This window comes from Ictidomys tridecemlineatus, chromosome X (genome assembly GCF_052094955.1).
Source record: "Ictidomys tridecemlineatus isolate mIctTri1 chromosome X, mIctTri1.hap1, whole genome shotgun sequence".
Taxonomy (NCBI): Eukaryota; Metazoa; Chordata; class Mammalia; order Rodentia; family Sciuridae; genus Ictidomys; species Ictidomys tridecemlineatus.
Genome location: NC_135493.1, coordinates 88,609,867 through 88,628,832, shown reverse-complemented (window position 1 = coordinate 88,628,832; position 18,966 = coordinate 88,609,867). Strand labels below are relative to the sequence as shown.

Below are 18,966 nucleotides of genomic sequence, written 5' to 3'. Positions count from 1 at the left end.
AACACTTTTGGTCCTAAGTCTTTTGGTCAAGGGACACTCATCCTGTAATAGGTGCTACATGAATGCTTGGTAAACACATTGAGCTAAGAGGATTCCTGGGTTGAGTCTTTCTCACTTCTCTCCCAGTGCATCTCCTGTGTATTTACTGGTGACAAGCACATGCTTGTTTTCTGCACTGTTTGTCAGTGATGTCAACTTACTTCTCCATACACAGTGCACAATGTGACTCCACATAACCCTGTGAGTGCTCTAGCATTTTTAACAGGCAAACACACAATTCAAACTTCACTTGCTGCCTCAAATATCCACTGGAAGGAGGCAGGATAGAGATGCATGACGAAAAACAAATTCTATACTCAGGCTGATATTTAGAGCACAGTTCTAAAACTTGCTCCAAACTCCCAAATTTCTTCCTCTGCCTTAGTGTTCAGAAAGCCCTGAAGCTCAATCTATCTTCTGATAGTTTTAACAACAAATGACATCATGTGCCCCATTTGGGTTTCCAGCTCCCAGGGAGTCCTCTTTCCTTGTCTTAGCATGTCCCAGTTCTACCATTCAGACATGTGCTAAGTAATGGTTTTGTCCATCTTTTCAAAATATTTAGCTACCAATTTTCAGGGAGACAGTTCTGATACATACTTTACCGTTTCAAGGTTTAAAGCCAAAAAGGGATAGAGAGGAATACAGATCAACTACATGTGAGGGTAATTCTACAAATGAAGGAAAGCCCACATAGCACCCTGGACATGAACTTCAGTGTGGCCTGATTATTCTTATAGAGGAACACAGGGACAAAATTCACTGGTGGGAGAAAATAAGACTGGATACTGACCCATTCCATTTATGACACCCACCAGCCCAGATAGTACCTAAGGAAAAGTCATTCAGAAACAAAGACATCTTGAGACCCAGTTGGAGAGTGACTCCTATATCAAAGCTGAAGGAGGGCTGAGGATGTGGCTCAGTGGTCAAGCACTTGCCTAGCATCTGTGAGGCACTGGGTTCAATCCTCAGCATCACATAAAATTAAATAAATAAACAAAATAAAAGTATTGTGTGCATCTACAACTAAAAACATAAAAAAAAAGCTTAATGAGTGTCACATAAAGCTGATGAAACCAACCCACTCCCTGGAATTCTAGGTGATAGGATCCGTGGAACTTTAGGAAGCTGAAGGTGTATATCATTATATAACTAGTTGTCTAGTAAAGGCTGCTATAAAAATGCAGTGAAATAACCCTAAAAACAAGTGTGTTGTGGGAATTTGTACACTGAAAATAACCATAGGTCTCTTTTTTAAATATTTATGTTTTAGTTTTAAGTGGACACAACAACTTTATTTTACATTTATGTGGTGCTAAGAATCAAACTCAGTGCCTCAAGCATGCCAGGCGAGCACTCTACCACCGAGCCCCAACCATAGGTCTCTTCAAAAGTGGAAGAACACTGTTTTCTTGGTGGATAACAAACCTAATTAGTCTGGAGTTTGTAGAAATACCGAACATCCTATATACCTCCAAATAAACTTGACCAAATGTAAAACACCCTAGGTGATGGGTGAGAACCACATAACAAGTATCAAAACAGCCACAAGAACTCTGAGTGGGAGACTCTCACCCAGCACTCCACTCCACAGGGAGCCCCTCCGTCTCTCTCAACTTTGGTTTCCTCAACTGCTAACTCTGAAAAGATCCTTTGCTCCCATTCACTCAGCAGCAGTCCTCACTGTATCTGGAGCTGGCTGAGACCCTGGGCAGGACCCCAGCACAAAAGGCCAGCAGTAGCATTGAGGGTGGCTGTTCCTGGTAGCCCAAGTCAACCCATCTTAAGTTGGCTGTGACAAGTCCAGAGCCCAAACATTATTCTGGAAAGCAAACCTTGAGTAGTCTCTTGAACTGGTGAGAGAAGCACTTTAAAGGTATATAACTGTAAATGACATCATGTGCCCCATTTGGCTGAGTTTATGCTGAGTCCAAACTAGTACTGATATCCCGTATCTATGAACAAGGGAATAGTTAGTAAACTTTTGATTAGAAAATATTTTTAAGGTATAATTAGTTGGAGCTTCATTAGTGGAAGATGCAATGGTCGCACGTCAGCACACTTTGTCTCAGTGATGACATGCCTTCAAGTGGTCATAATTCCACTTTAAACAGAGGTCTAAAATAAGCAAACCATTTAGCCTTCAGAATTAACATGACCTTTCTTATACACAGTAGTGCTGGATAAGAAATTCTAAAACTAACTTTTTAATCTGTTGGTTTGAGTCCTTCTGATACAAAATAACACTAGTATTATTGTTTAGGCTAATAGATATTATATTAAAAAGTTACCATTATTGTTAAAAACCACTTTATAAAGCAAGAACAATTCTGGGAAAATGATAATCTCACCATTTTACTGAAGGTGTTTTTTTGTGCTTGTTTGTCAGTACTGGGAACAAATTCAGGGCCTCATACATGCTAGGCACATGCTCTACCACTGAGCTACAGTATCCCTATCCTCACTATCCATTATTTTCTAATCTGAAAACAGTTTATCACATGTGGCACAGGACTTATTATTATTATTATTATTATCATTAATTTTATTTATTTATTTTAGTATTGGAAATTTAACCCAGGGGTGTTTTACCACTGATTACATCCCCAGCCTTTTTAAAAATTTTGAGACAGGGTCTCACTAAGTTGCTTAGGGCCTCACCAAGTTGCTGAGGCTGGTCTTGGACTTATGATACCCCCACCTCAGCTTCCCAAACTGCTGGGATTACAGGCATGTGCCATTGTGCCTGGCGGATTTTCATTTTTATATGGGGAGGTCCTGAGGATGCTGGAGGGCTCAATTGTCTTTAAGAGAAGGAGACATTCATGAATGCTGTTCTCACATTTGGTGAAAATTCAAAGAAAAGGTCAGGGTAGAACTGCATTCTCACCAGGCAGAACCTGCTTCCCCAAGGAGGCAACTCAGCTGGCTTTGAAGGTGTAGAGTTCTGTCATTTGGCCTTTTCAACAGTTGCTTTCCTCTGAAGGGGGTAAGCAGAGGCCCTAGAGGCTTTGGGATGACAGCTACACAGAACTACTGTGCTCACTGATTGCATAGTAGCAGTGGGTTACAATACTTGGTAACTTGGCAGTTGTAATCCCGGTAAAAGATTTCTCTTATTACTGTGCAAAGAATATAAACATATGTAAATTTGCCATTTCTAATCATCTTATTATACAAGGAAAATATGAAGCTATAGAGGTATGAGTGTGATTGGTTTTTCTTCCTAGGTAAGAGGCTTCCCTGGCAGAGTGAGCAGGAAGAACACCATACTGACATGCTGTACTTACGTCATACACCTGGGGACTAGTCAGACATCGGGCCAGCAAACCACACCAGGCGGGAAGAGTGGTGGTTAGAGGGGGGCCGCTGTGTGTGAGGATGGGCTTCAAGTAACTTTAAAAAGAGAATTAAGGATAAATGGCTGCAAGGGAAACACACGCACAACAAAATTTGTTTAAAAATCCCCAAAAGTAAACTGTCCTACATTCTACCCACAAAAAGCTTTCTTTCTCTCCTTTTTATCAGTACAACCTAGGAAATACTTGTACCTGCAACAGTATACCTCAATTAGGCTTAAATGGTAACTAGTAACTCACAGGTTGGTGATTTCCAATTGTCAGTTAAAAAGAATATTTGATTGATTAGAACACACTTATGACTTTGTTTTAGTTCCAATTAGCATTTCAGATTTTGACAAACACCACTCAGATCTTGGAAAAAGGAGATAGTGTCCCTGGGGAGCAGGTACTACAGTGTCTCCTCTGCCCTTGTTCTCTGTAAGTATCCTTGTTAAGCCACTCTAACTACAGGGCATACAGTGGAGATGTTTGAGTTGGACAGGACCTCAAAAGCAACCTGAGGCTACTATAAAAGAGAAAACTGAGACTTGGCATGGTGAAATTATTTCAGTAAGGTTATTTAGACCATAAATCTCCCAACTTCCCATTATAGAGAACCAGCCACTTTTCTCCCAGACTCTTAACACAGGGCTTCTTTACCTTGACACTATTGATATTTGGGACTAGGTCATTTTTTGTTGTGGCAGGAAGTTGAGCACCTTCTCTGTTACCCACTAGATGCCAGCAGCACCCTTATTCCCCTCCCCAAGTTATGACAATAACTTTTGTCTCCAAAAATTGCCAAACGTCCCACAGGAGGCAAATACAGGCTTGGTCAAGACCACTGCTGTAACATAAAGGTCAACTGATGTGCAGAGAGCTCAGGGTTCATCAGTTAATGACTATCTGTGAGGCCAAATACATAGCCCTATATTGGAAGCACCAAGAAACACTTGCCCCATTATGAAAGAGGCCCATTCTAAGCCCATTCTAAGATCTGTATCCTAAGCAATGTGGAAAAGTTGGACTCTCATATGGCCACCACAGGGATGGACAAGAAACTTTAATGGAAGACAAGAAGATGTCCCAGTGGTCTGTGCCTAAGAGAACAGGCTGTTCAGTGCACCCCCAATTCTTGTCTTCATTTAGAGCAGCACACATGGAAGAAGCTTTCTCCAAGGAGGAAATGGAAGAGGGACACAGAGGTATGCTTTCAGTTGGGAATTATTTAATGAAGAAGGATGGACATGAGGGCTCTGCTGGAGCTCTTTACAGACAAAATGAGCTGTCTCTTGGCTGCTGTCCTTTAATCACAGTCCTGGGGACAAGTGAAGGACAGGAGGAAATCACTCAGTTTGGGATTAGCCCCTACAGGTCTATCAGTTTTCTCCTGTCCTACTCAGAAGATGACAGGGGCTCTGATCTGTACAATGATGAAAAGTCAAGAGTCAAGGCTAGGGTTGTGGCTCAGTGGTAGAGCACTTGCCTAGCATGTGTGAGGCACTGGGTTTGATTCTCAGCACCACATAAAAATAAATAAATGAATAAAATAAAGGTCCACTAACAACTAAAAGTATATATAAAAATAATTTTTAAAAAAGAGTCAAGGGGCAGCCAGTAAGCCCCACTTCCCCAATCCAGAAGGCCTAAAACAACTTCCTTAAAAAGATTAGTAAATAAATATACATACTTTAAAATACTCAACTGTTGGAAGGGCAAAAAAAAAAAAAATAACATTAAACTTCTCTTTCCTGCACTAGTTGATCTGGTAACTGACATTAAATCTTTATAAATAACACATTTTCCTATTTCTTGATTTACAAGCTATATTCTGAAGCTTTAAGTCCTTCCTATGAAGAATGATAAACTTAAGTCATTAATACTCCTTGTCTCTTCTTTCCAATTTCTATTATAATTAATTTTACACTGAAGATATGCTTTCTCTTTTATAACTAATACATAAATTCTCTATTTTTTGCTATAGAATAAATAAATAAAGCAACATTTGTAATAATATCAGAGGGCCAAGGATGTAGCTCAATTGTAGAGCACTTACCTAACATGCATAAGGTGCTAGGTTCCATCTCTGGCACATACAAAAATGCAATAATGTCACTGTATGAATATTATTCACTGTATAACCAGTGGTTATAGTAACATAAAATGAAAAATAATAATGTGTCATCTAAACTTTGTCAAAAGAAAACTCTAGAGTGTGTTGCTAAATAAAGAATTTTTCATTTTTTTCTTTATTCACCTCTTCTAAATTATAACAATCAGTTTCTCCAGCATTGTCCCATTTTTTAGGCTATTTTTTGTCTGATCCATACGTTATTTTTCTTATATGTTATAGGGTCTAGATGATACTAAACTTTCTGAATTCTTGCACATCTGGAAACTACACTCTTTATTCTCTCAGTTGTGATTGAGAGTTTAGGGGTAGAATTGTAGGTCTAGACTTTTCATCATAGAACTTTGAAGACATTGTTCAATGGTCTTCTAATATACAATGAGAAGTCTCTGGTTCTTTGCCTGTCTTTTCTCTTTGAAAGCCTTAAAAGTTCTATCTTTTCCTTTTGTTGTTATGAAATCCCCCCAGAATATGTCCACCCTACTCACACTCTTGGTGAGCTCTTATACTTAGAGACAAGTATATTCCTTAGTAATGGGAATTTTTCTTCTGTTATTCCTTTGGTATATCTTTTCCTCCATAGTTACCATCTTTCCCTTTCAGATCCTAAGTGATCTGGACCATCTGTGTCTAAACTCCACATCTTGACACTCTTCTCTTACATTTTTCTGACTTTCTGTTCTAATTCTTTAAGTTTTTTCCCCCTCAACTTTATCGTTCAAATCAACAATTCAGTCTTCACCACACTCAAGTTGTAATAATTAAATTTCTACTGTTAATTTCAGAAATCTTTTAATTTCCAAGAACTTCTTATTTGATTTACTCAATTTTCTAATAATCTACTCTTACAATAACGAGCCTAAGGCCACCAAAGAAGAAAATGTGAACACCCAAGGCTTTAGGTTGGGACCCTACACAAAAGGCAAAGAGAAAATATTTAACCCTCAGAGAACTCAAGCCCAGCTTCAAATCACCTTTATTTCTAAACTCATTAAGATGATCTGAAATTGCTTGCCCACAACCTGACCACTCGGCAGATATAAGCTTAAATCATCTCTGAAGGATGATGACCTCATCCAGAGCATCTCAGATTATCTAGAGTTTTTCATTGTCCATGTCTATCACTCAGAAAAAAAAAAAACCCAGATGCACAGAAGATAAAGAATAAAGCTTCTAGAAGATAACACAGGAAACTGGCTTCAAAGATACTAATCAGAACAGAAAAGATCAATCAATTGGATTAGGCCTTTTGTTCATCAAAAGATAGTTTTTAAGGGGAACAGGCAAATTACAGAGTGGAGAAGGAGGAGAGGAAAAGGGGAAGTACTGGAGAATGAATTGAAGCAAATATGTTATATGAATATGTCACAATTAATCCCATTATTATGCATAATTATACATAATAGTAAAAAAACAAAGTGGGTGAAGGTATTTTTATCATACATAATTAGCAAAAGACTCATATCCAGAACATAAAGAACTCTTACACATTATTAAGAAAAAAGCAGACAACCCAAGATAAAACAGGGCAAGATGCTTGAATGGGTACTTTATAAAGGAATATATTGAATAGCCAGTAAATGTATGAAAAAGTGCTCAGCCCTATTAGTTATCAGAGAAATGTAAATTAAAGCCACAATGAGATATCATTACAAAACCACTAGAATATCGAAAATTAAAAAGGCTGATGATATCAATTGTTGATGAAAATATGGAGTAACTAGAGCTCTCATAGACTAGTATTGAATGTGTAAGGTAGTATCACCATTTTGGAAAACTTTGGTACTAGCTTTTGAAATTAAACCTACACACATCCTATGCCCCAACAATTTTACTCCTGTGTATATTCCCAACAAAACATTTGCATAATACATCAAAGATGTATATAAGAATGTTCATAGCAGTATTTTCACAGCAGTTCCAAAGGGGAATCTTGAGTGTTCATCAACAATACAATTGTGACATAGGCACACAATGAAATACTATGTAGCAATGAGAGCAAATGAACTAGGGCTACAAACATCACATAGATGAATCGTACAAACAAGTCAGACACTACACACACACACAAAAAAAATATCTCATTTACATTATGTTGAAAAACAGGTAAAACTGTTAAGTGTTGCTAGAAGTCAGAAGAGTGGCTATGTATGGGGTGGAAGAAAGGGAGTAATGGAGTTATGGCATGAGAGAAGCTGGTAATTTTGTTTCTTGACTGGTTTGGTATCAAATTAAAATGATAATTTGCAAAGCACTTATGACTTAAATACTTGTGCATCTGTTATATTTCAACAAAAATTTTTCGAGCATTTTCAATGTCTCCCAAAACTATCTATAAAAAGCCATCTGCCCATTTGATCACTATGTGAATGTAAAAAAAATCATGTAAGTTTAACATTTTGGTTTTTAATTTTCACCTGGGACCAAGGATAGGGTCTGCCATGCATGTGGCCCAGTTATACCACTGAGATCAGACTTGGCCAAGTTCAACCAACAGCAATCACACCCACCCCCATGGATTAATTGCTAAAGCTCCATTTTCCTTTCTGACTAAAACATGGCTCACTGTGTAATTTTAACCAATTAACTTACAAAGGTAAAATTCCCCTGGGCACAAAGCTCTCGAAAGCCACAAGTCAACCAGGCTGCGGGCTGGCTACTCTAACAAAAAGCAACCACACCTCTTGGCCAGAGGATGCTTGCCAGGACTACCTACAGTTGAATGATCAATGTATGTGTCCCAAGACAGGATTGAGTATACCTGTTCCAAGCATTCATCTTTCTTTACTCATCAGAACTCATTCACTGACAAGTCAACAAGTGAATTTCACTGTCAATGTATTATGAACATGGGATGCCACTTAAAAGGATACTTGTGGTCAAAGCTGTACCACAGCCTGAATATCCATGCACTCTCCTGCTTTGTACGGTTTCCTCCAGCAGAATCTGGACCATCCTAGGAACAAACAAGAGGACACATATTTAGTTGCAGAAAAGGGATCTGAAAGATAGTGGGGGAACTTCTTTTCAAACTGTAACATTTTTTGGAGTGCTGAGAAGGAAACAGGGCTTGGGGCATGCTAGACTCTACCACCAAGCTATATACCCCAAGCCTATGAACTATAAGTTTATAAATCTAGAAAACATTATCAAATATTCATGCTACCAAAGCTTCAAATATATATTGAAAGATAATACTTTAGCAGAAACTGAGTAAACCCAAAGACAGAAAGGTTTGGTTAGTTCTGTGGGTAGATCAACTGAATATTAGTAAAAAAATTTCTTCTGGTATTTCTATTGTATTTTTCTCCTCAAAGTGCCTTTTAATCAGTAATTAAATATTAAATAATTACATAGTTCTAAAATAGTCTAGATCTTTGCAAGTCAAAAATCAATATACAGCAAATATTAAAGAAAGCTTCTATAAAAACAACTTTCCAGGTTCCTTCAAGGTTGACCTAGAAATTCCACACTTTTTGTTGAGTTTCCTGACCAGCTAATCAAAGGGTTCTCTGAAGGTCCCTCCCAGGTACTTCAGGTTATCTGGTAACTTGTTTCCCTTCCAGCTTTAGGGAAATGGGGCTAGCAGGCAGGGGAAAAGCGCCAGAACTAGAAAATCTGATACTTTATTTACCCCGAAGTAGCAAATTCCTTGTTATTCCAACTCAACCATCCTCATCATTTAACTTTGAAAGTAACCTGAAAAATCACGGCATTAATTTGAGGTTTGGAAAGTCTGTTCTGTGCAAGTATTATAAGAACCACAGATAATATAAAAATCAGGTTGAGCTGGGCATGGTGACACATGCCTGTAATCCCAGCAGCTTTGGAGACTGAGGCAGGAGGATTATGAGTTCAAAGCCAGCCTCAGCAATGGCAAGGCCCTAAGCAACTGAGTGAGACCCTGTCTCTAAATAAAATACAAAATAGTGCTGGGGACATGGCTCAGTGGTCGAGTACCCCTGAGTTCAATTCCTGATTCTCCCTGCCCCCGCAAAAAAATAAAAAATAAAATAAAATAAATCAGGTTGATAGTACAGTACAGCAAGCGGATCAGCAGAAAGGAGAAAGGGACAGCAAGGGAAGGTACTGGGGGATGAGACTGATAAAATTATATCATGTGTACATGTGAGTATGGCATAATGCATCCCAATATTATGTGTAATTATAATGTACCAATACAGATTCAAAGTAAAAATAGGGATAGAAACAGAAGTGATGCATGGCACTAAGACCCCAAAAGTGCCATTTGGTCACTGTTATTGTTTTATAATAGAATGAAAAACAAAAGAGTCCTCATCTTTGTATTTCAAATAATAACCTGAATTTAGGGCATTAAAATGGGCTTTTCTGTGGGAACAAATTGGGTTTCCTTCAGTAGTTTCAAGGTACTAATGCGATTGTATGCTGCTGGATGACAAGCTCTGAAAATACACAGTGCTGGTAAAGCACAGGCATTTTAATCATAACCCTCTTTAATATTATTGTGAGAGGAAACTCTGCAAGTGAAGGGCAATTAACAATAACCAAAGAAAATTTGAACTAAAAACCACAAGTAATCCCAAGTCACAGTGCATGTAAATTATACCTGCAACAGGGACACCAAATATTAACTGGAGGTCATTCAAAAGATAAGCATATAGGTGAGTAGGAAGAGAGAAATTAGCAAGCACTATTTAAATTCCAAAAGTTCCAACAAAATTATTTTTAAAAATAGAGTCCCCCTGATAATTGAGGAATGTTTAGAGATGGATAGGGAAATGGCTTCATTAAATGTGCCCTTCTATGCATGAGGAAACATAAATAAGGAGAGATCACAGAGACCAATTATTTTACAGTTTTAAAATCATGTGGAAGAAAAAGGGCACAGAAATGTTTCCATTTGCTGACAACACTCCTTCCTTTAGGTAACTGATTGCTAACTAATGACAACTCTAGGAAGATTTCAAAATGCCACATGAGTCAGTAGAAAAGTGATAGATAACCTTTCTGTAGGGCATGTATATATCTTTATGGAAAAATTAAATGGTTCTTTATAAAGTGACAGACTCTAGAATTTTATAAAAGAAATAAAAACCTAGCAAAATGATAAACATGATCAGGAAGGACACTATAAAGCATTGGAGAAACCCCTGAGGCTGGTTTCTTCAACTCCTCTTAAATCAACAATAAAAACCATCACCCCTACTCTATCATTTTAGCCTCTGTAAAATCACAATGAAGTTATTAACCCCTGGAACACTTAAGCTCTTGCCCTCTCACCTCAAGGAAGCTACAGAGATTTCTGTAAGCCCCCAAAAGGGACAATTAAAACTAATAAAGCCAGACAAAGGCTTCTATTTGAGAATAAACTTACAAAAGATCTTCTCAGGTCACAAAGAGATATATATCCCTACAATCTACAAATAAGAGAAAGTGACCTCAGATTCTGTAGCAAAACCTGAATTAAAAAAAAAAAGAGATGACTCTGAGAAGGGTAAATTCAGGACAAACCTAAAAGTGTTACTTTGTAAAGAGGATGTTAAACAGCTTCTAATTCCAAGCGATGTTGCCAGAAATATGATTAGGTACAGGAAGAACTTAGATAAATCCACATACAGTGGCTTTGAGGAAATCCGGCAGTTCTGTGAAACAGAACTAATTTCTTAAGCTGATCTGTAAGATGACCCACAACTGCTTTATCACACAGAAATCACGAGAGCTTTTCCTGTGGGCTCCCATTAGCACTGGGCTGAGCACGGGTCACTGGGGGAGAAGGCGGGGCTTCCTTCCCGCCTGCACTTGGAGCCTGGGATTTCCATTCTTGTGCTGCCCACAGCAAAAGCAGGGATTTGTTCTTTCACAGGCCCCTCCTCACAACCTGCTTTCCCACCAGAACTGTTCACGCCCCACGTCTTTGGCTCTAGCCACTTCTAGGGCCTTTCTTCCTCTCACTTTCTCACACCCATACTGACTTGCTGGCCAATCCCTTATTCATCCTTCAAGACTGACCACAGAAGCTTGGCTTCTCTAGAAAATGTTTCCAAAGCAACAAACTGTTCTAAGAGACACTGGAGTGAATATCACAGGCCCTCTCAACAGACTACGTCTTGATTGTGCCTTCTGCCTTGCTATATAACTCTAAGCAAGTTACACTAACATTCAGTGGCCTCGTTTGTAAAATGAAGATGTTAATAATTACCTACCATGATTAGGGGGAGGGTGTAGGTGTAGCTCAGCGGTACAGCACTTACCTAGCATGTGTGAGGGCTTAGGTTTGATTCTCAGAAGCACACACATGCACACACTCACAATAAAAATTGTCTACCTTGCAGGGTCATTATGAGAATGTGATATTGTGATATAACAAGAAATATGCATTTGGTCTTCACCTCAGCCCCTGGCACAAAATTTCTAAAACTCTTGGAATTTCCTGAATTACTAGGGTGAGAAGAGCATCCTTTTTAATTCTCCCTTTCAACCACACCCAGGTTTATGCTAATGAGATGACTCTTGGCAGCTCAGGGCTGGTTGCCAGAGGAACCAACCTTGTGCTAAGAGAGCTGGAACTTTCAGCTCCACTCCCACCTCCAAGGAGGAAAGAGGGACTGAAGATTTAGTCATTCATGAATAGTTCATGATTTAACTAACCACATCTGTGTAATGGAACCTCCATAAAACCCCTCAATGAAGAGATCTGGAGATGTTCTGAGTTGGCGAACACATGGAGGTGCTAAGAGGATGGGATGCCAGAAAAGAGCATGGACTCTCCATGTACCCCCATCCCCAGAGATGTCTTATGCATCTCTTCCATTTGATCATTCCTGAGCTGTATCATCCATAATAAACAGTAATGGCAAATAAAGTGCTTTTCTGAGTTCCATGAGTCATTCCAGCAAATTACTGAAACTGAGGAAGAGGTCACAGGAACTCTTGATTTATTGCCAGAAAGAAATTCAGGTTAAAACCTGGAATTTATGATTGATATCTGAAGTGGAGGCAATCTTGTAGGACTGAGCCTTTGACCTATGGGATCTGATCCTACCTTCAAGCCATTAGTAGTAAGGATCAAGTTAAACTAGAGGACCCCAACTTGTTGTCCACTGAGAACTGAAGAATTGGTTTTTGTGAGGAAAAACTGCACATACTGGTGTTAGAAGTGCTGTGAGTACAGAGAAAAAACAATTTTTTTTCTTTTAGAGGTCCAAATTATTTTTACATTTAAAGAACTTAGGACAGTGTCTGACATGTGGTATATACTCAACAAATATTAACTCATTATTAGTCATGTGACTTTTTCAATGCTGGTTAAATATTTGTAAACTATTTAGCACAGTTAGAGTTTATATTATTAATTTAGTTCATTTCTAAAGACTGTATATGTCATTTCCAACATACATTTGTTGGGGGGAAAACCCTACTCATAATGTCATTAGGCTATCTTGTGTGGCTTTTTACACAAGGGACTCTTAATATTTTTACTGATATTATTAATCCTCCTCAAAAATAATGCCGACCCTGCTTATTAGCATGAGTATATAACACTGAGGGTATATTTTTATTCATTCATTAAGTGCCGACTATATGCCAGACATCATGCTGAGTGCTGGAAACAGAAAAAGAAAAAAGACTCAACACTTGCTCCTTTCCAGAGAGAGATGGAACAAATACATATATACTCTCTTTTTCTCCTCTCTTACACACACACACACACACACACACACACACAGAGTAACAAACGTCATGAAGAAAAAGAAAGCTGATTAAAAGAACCAAAAAAACCTGAGGAATGGCAAAGAGTATTATTTTTAAATTAATTTCTCTAGAACTAGTGAATACCGATGTCTTCATAGAGTCATATTTTATTCAATTCTTATATGTTAAAATTTTTAAAGTTACAATAACAATAATAGTTTACTTTTCCAGGAATGGAGTATGTGGTAGGCAAGAACAATGGCCACCCAACAAATTCTATATCCTAATCTCTGGAGCCTGTAATGTTACATAAATGGCAAAAGGGGCTTTGTATATGGATATAGGGTTATTCAGGTAGACTCAGTACAATATCATAGGCCCTTAAAAAAAAGCACTGTTTCCAGATTTTAAGACAGAAGGGGCCATACTCCAAGAAATGCTAGTAACTTCCAGGAGCTAAGCATGGTCCCTATGAAACTGAGAGAAAGGATACTGAATCTTAGTGCTACAACTCCAGGGAACTGACTTCTATCAACAATCTGAATGAGTCTGCAAGTGGCTTTTCCTCTAGTGCCCACATCTGCCCAAGCTTTGATTTTTAGCTTTGAAGGAGAGAAACCATCTGAGCCCAACAGACTTCTGATCTACTGAACTATTAGACAATACAATTGTGTTGCTTTAAGCTACAAACTCTGTGGTGACTTGTTATAGTAGTCCCACAAAATTAACAGAGAGCAGAAAAGCAAATAAACGATGCAACTTGATTTGGGCTTTTTTTTTTTTTTTATGAGACCAATGAACCAAAATATCTCAGCCCTACTTAAAACTATTCCCAGAGTCGCACCAGGTTTCTGAAATTGCAAATTATACACAAATCCCCTGGGGATACTGTGAAAGCACAGATGCTGCTTCAGTAGGGCTAGATGAGGCCTGAGAAACAACATTTCTAGCAAATTCTCTCCCTAACTTCCAAGTTGTTGGACCATGCCACTGGGCCACAGGGACACTAGTAGTAGTAATGACAGGTCTGTGCTCCCTGGAAGGAAAAGCAGATAAGGCTTTCCACCTTCTGCCTCTCTTCATCTTCCTCTTCCATAACATTGTCACCAAACCCTTCAGGACAGAGATTCATCTATCTTTTTGCAGATGTATTGCCAGAGTCTGAAAGAAGGTCTGATATATAACAAGTGCTCAATAAATATTTGTCAAGTGAATGAATAAATTAGTATTAATTCTGAGTTTCTAGAGAACAACAACAAAAAATAGCAGAAAGGAAAATCGAGGGGTCAAAGGAAGCAATTGTTAGACAAATAGAAAAAAAAAACTAGTGGCTGGAGTTGTGGCTCAGTGGTAGAGTGCTTACCTAGCATGTGTGAAGCACTGGGTTCGATTTCCAGCACCACGTAAAAAAAATGAAATAAAAATATTGTGTCCATCTACAGCTAAAAATTAAAAAAAAAAAACTAGGGGAGTGGTCAGAGAGCAGTAATTTGAGGAAAGTCACTTCAGCAACTGTTTGAAGTTAAAGATTTAGGTGACTGGATATCAGATTTCAGCCTGTAGGAAAACTAGAGGAGGAGCCAGAAACAAACTTGCTTACCAAGTCCTATGTCAATGCAAATATAAATAGCTAAGTTCTACAGTTCTTAACATACTCACACACACATGCATACACACTCAGAAACTAGGGTTTCCTTTCCTCCACATTCCATAATATCCGGCTTATGTGCTGGTCCTGCTGACATGATAAACCCATTCCCTTTGCTGCTCCAAAGGGGCCTCCATCAATGAGTGCTCTTCTGGAAACATAGGGAAGGAAGTGAATGATGTGTTTGTATGTCCGGCCAACAGAAATCTCAGCTGTGTCTGATCTGGCATGAAAAGTCCCCCCCTTTAATGGGGTGAGAGGCCATCCTGGCCCAGGCAGCTTGCTTCCAGCTGGGCTTGTTTTTGTTTTGGTTGCAAAGTCACCAAGACCTCTGGACAAACAAAGCAACTACATTTTGGTCTTGTTTTGTTCTAATGAGTCAAACTTGCCAGGGACACAATGCTGAAGTCTGCCTAAAATATTCTTATGCTTCCCTCACATAGAGCCAGAAGTTCCAGCCAATGGCTCCTTTCCTTCTCCCACATGAACTAATGGTCTGTAGCTCTCTAGCCATGACTCTGTTTATAACCTTGAGCTTCTAGAACCAATGAGGAAAATTGTCCTTATTCTAAGAAATGCTTTCCTATCAAATATCACTCTCCATTTCTTTGTTGTTTTTAGGATGCTAATTTAGAGAAAACTGCCTTTTCTTTTCTAGTGAGGGACAAACATCTGGACTTTCCCTACCTCTGATCTCAGTTTCATGACAACACTGAGCACAGGACCTGGATCCATTTCAGGGGAAACTGCAAGCACCCAGGGTTTCACCCAAACATGACAAGCCCATTTATTTCTGTTTCTCTGTTTCTCATGATCACTGAGCACTCCCAGTCCTGTTAGTGCCTCACTGGAAAGAGAGGGTCAGGCCAAAAGGATTTGAAGAAATAAGGCCCTTTCTGCACAAGGGCATGAGTCATTTAGCAGAGGGTTTCCTGGGGAACCAAGCCTAAAGTTCGCCTGTTTTTCCCAGTCTGACAGCAATCTTGACAGTTTTCAAAAGGTCAGCAGGACTGACTTTGCAGGCCCTTCTTCCTGACTGTGTGAGATATTTGGAAGGAGGAGGTTGGGGGAAGCTGTGACATAGCTCCAGTGTGACAAATGGGGTGCCACCAGAAGTGTAGCAGAAGTCACTGCCAGTCCATTCACAGGGCCAAATGTGCAGTGCTCACAGCCAAAGGGTCTTCTAGGAGTTGAGAGGAACATTGAGTTAACCTGTTCAGGCCCATCCAGGGAGGCTCACCCTGCCTGTGAGGGTAGCTATTTTAGCTGTCAGTGCATGGACCAAATGTCAGAACCCTTAGCACTTACGACCTGCTGTTTCTCAAATATTTCCATAGAAAAGCAACAGTAAATTTTTTACTAAGTCTCATTTCAGGCCCAGTGTTTCTAGCATGGAGGTCTTATGAGAGATGTACAGCAAGTTCTGCTACATAAAACCAACCAAATCATTTCATTAATTTCCTTTTACAGGTGCTTCAGTACAAAGATAGGAACAACAGGAAACAGTAGAACAGCTGAGGATGTTTTGACTGGTCTGCAACTGTCAAGATGAAATCTCTGAAAATCTTCATTATCTAGCTAACTCCCGGCCTGTTTCACCTACAAAACAAACCACTTTTTAATTCTAACTTAAAACCACTTTTTAAGTGCTCACTCTTTAGCCTCCAATGAGGGAAAACAGTAGCCATGTCAAAAGGTCAGTGTCAAGATGACAATGAGGGAGTCCAGGTATAATGTCTAGTATGTAGCAAATACTCACTGAATTTTAGCTACTTTAAATTATGTCTTCCCTGTAAAGAAGCATTTCATGTTACTTACCCCTTGTAAGACTTGAAAGCTGTCATTGTTGGGTGGTGGATCTTGATCTGGGTCAACACCAACTCTAAAAGTCACCAGGGAGGAAGACAAGGACAAAAACAGAAAATATTAGCTTGGCCGATGGCAGCTATGTTGGCTGAAAAGTAGCCACAAGGTTGACCATCTTCCCAAAACAGAAGGAGTTGTTAGCTACAAGAAGAGGAAGGCTGTCATGCAAAGTCAAGCCACAGACCACATCATGTCCTAGAGGGTTGGAGGGCAATCAATCTTCTGTGCTTATATGGCATTAGCAAGCCCCCTGGAAAATGGCACATGCTGCTAACTATCCATCTGCCTTCCTGCAACAGGCAGTCCCCATTACCCAAATGTGGGTCCCTTCCTCTTGACTGCCTCCACACTTCTGCTCTGACCAGCTTTGATGTCCTTAACATTCTGTTACAAAATTTTTTCAGATATACTTGGAAGTGTTAAAGGAACTTAGAGTATCTATATAGCCACCATCATGAGATTCTACCAGTAACATTTTACTACAGTTTCTTTTCTTTTTTTTTTGTTGTTGTTGTGGTGTTGAGGATTGAACCCAGGGCTTTGTGCATTCGAGGTAAGCACTCTACTGACTGAGGTATATCCCTAGCCCCCTATAGTTTATTTACTATTTTTTAATGTGTTCAAATTAAGCAGCAGATATCAGTACATTTCCCCTGACTACATCAGCATGCATACTGACTGAGTCTTTCCTTGACCAAATTTGAGTCAGGCTCTTCTGAATCCTTTTCCTGAATTCTCCCTGACTTTTGAGCTTTTGTGTCTGTCTTTGCATCACCTAATTTTAGCAAGAGTTTTCCTGAGTTGGTTTAGCCAGAATCCCCATCCTTGATATCTGATCCCCTGAAATATCTGATGGGGTTCTCCATCCTCTACCAAACCCTGGCTGATGACTGATCATCTTGGCCCGACTTCAGCAAGAATCCTATCAGGTCAGTTTAGCCAGAATCTCTCTTACCTTGATGTTTCCTCTTTGTAATGGTCTATCTTTTGAGCCCTAGCTTTTTCCTTCTACTGTCAAACCCCATCATAGTTCCTATACCAACTGTGATGGTCCTGAATAAAGTCTGCTTACCCTTTTAACAAGTATCAGAATAATGCTTTCTTTAACAGTATTATTACCTAGAATCTCGATTTGCTTTCCCAGTGATCCCAAACTTTCCTGCACCAAAGATGATCTTTAGAACTCACACAACTAAAAGTAACAACTGAAGATAGAAAGAAAAGGTATAGTGACAAAATCCACTTAGAACAAATTCCAGAAAAGCATGGAAGAACTGTTGTCTTGGTTTAAGTCACATACCAACTATTGCTGTACGCACCTTCCTCATTCTGAGGCACAGAACTGTGATACTGATGACGTAGATAATATGGAACAAGGAGAAAACAGAGATAACAAAAAAACCCTCTATCTCCCTTCACTCCTTCCAGTGTCCAAAGAATGTACCGTGTATAAAAGGCAAACCAAGAGTGAAGTTTTTAATACAATAGGCCAGCATTGTGCTAGAAGGGAGGTGTGAGTGGGTTTGGCAGGATTGTCTCTGCTGTCTGCTACCAGGGCATTGACTCTAATGAGCAGACAAGGGATGCACAAAGCCCCATGTGCAAGCATTTACTTTTCTTCCTCTTTCTCTTCTCCCTCGCTCCCATGGCACCCAGAATCTTTTCTAAGGTAAGAGACTATATAGAAATGGGAGTGTATGTAAGAAGTCAACACAAAAGTGCCTCGCCTCTCAAAGCCAATCTCTACCTTATTCTGGGCTTGTGTAGCACTCACCTGAGGTGCATACCCCTGAGAAGGGTGATAGAAAAGAAAAGGGAACAGTTACCTCATCTTGTGCTGAAGGCAAAGTTTAAAACCATAAGGTGCATTCATACATTCAGTATTTACAAAAATCGTACTCTGCTAGGTACTGTTCTAAGCAATTAGTTAAAAGCCTATAGTGGGCTTCACACTAGATTTCTTTGCCATGGCCTGGGGTTTGATGAGATCTTTGTATTGAATTAGATGGACTTTGCTACATTATAGAGGCTACTTCCAGGCAGTGGTCCTTGCCACTGGACATTATCTGGGGAATGTATGAACAATAAATCTCATGGAGATCTTTTGACATGAAAGCCATCCAATCCAGGAGGCCAAGGGCTGTCCATGAAAGTAACACACCAGAGTTCTAGTGCACACCAAGTGTCCAATGTATAAAAGTGGCCAAAAGAGAGGTCACACATTGAATTCTTAGCTGTGATCTTTAATCCTCACCAGTTTTTAG

General features: G+C 39.3%; 1 protein-coding gene across 1 annotated transcript in view; it reads right to left on the bottom strand.

The window, feature by feature from the left end:
* Slc9a7 (solute carrier family 9 member A7) overlaps nt 1–18,966 on the bottom strand; it is a 140,414-nt gene that overhangs the window by 8,081 nt on the left and 113,367 nt on the right. The window contains exons 14-16 of the mRNA XM_040276594.2: nt 16,655–16,718; nt 8,388–8,470; nt 3,333–3,438 (exon numbers count right to left, since the gene is read on the bottom strand). Of these exons, the coding sequence (XP_040132528.1) occupies nt 3,333–3,438; nt 8,388–8,470; nt 16,655–16,718 (253 nt within the window). The remainder of the gene's footprint in view (nt 1–3,332; nt 3,439–8,387; nt 8,471–16,654; nt 16,719–18,966) is intronic.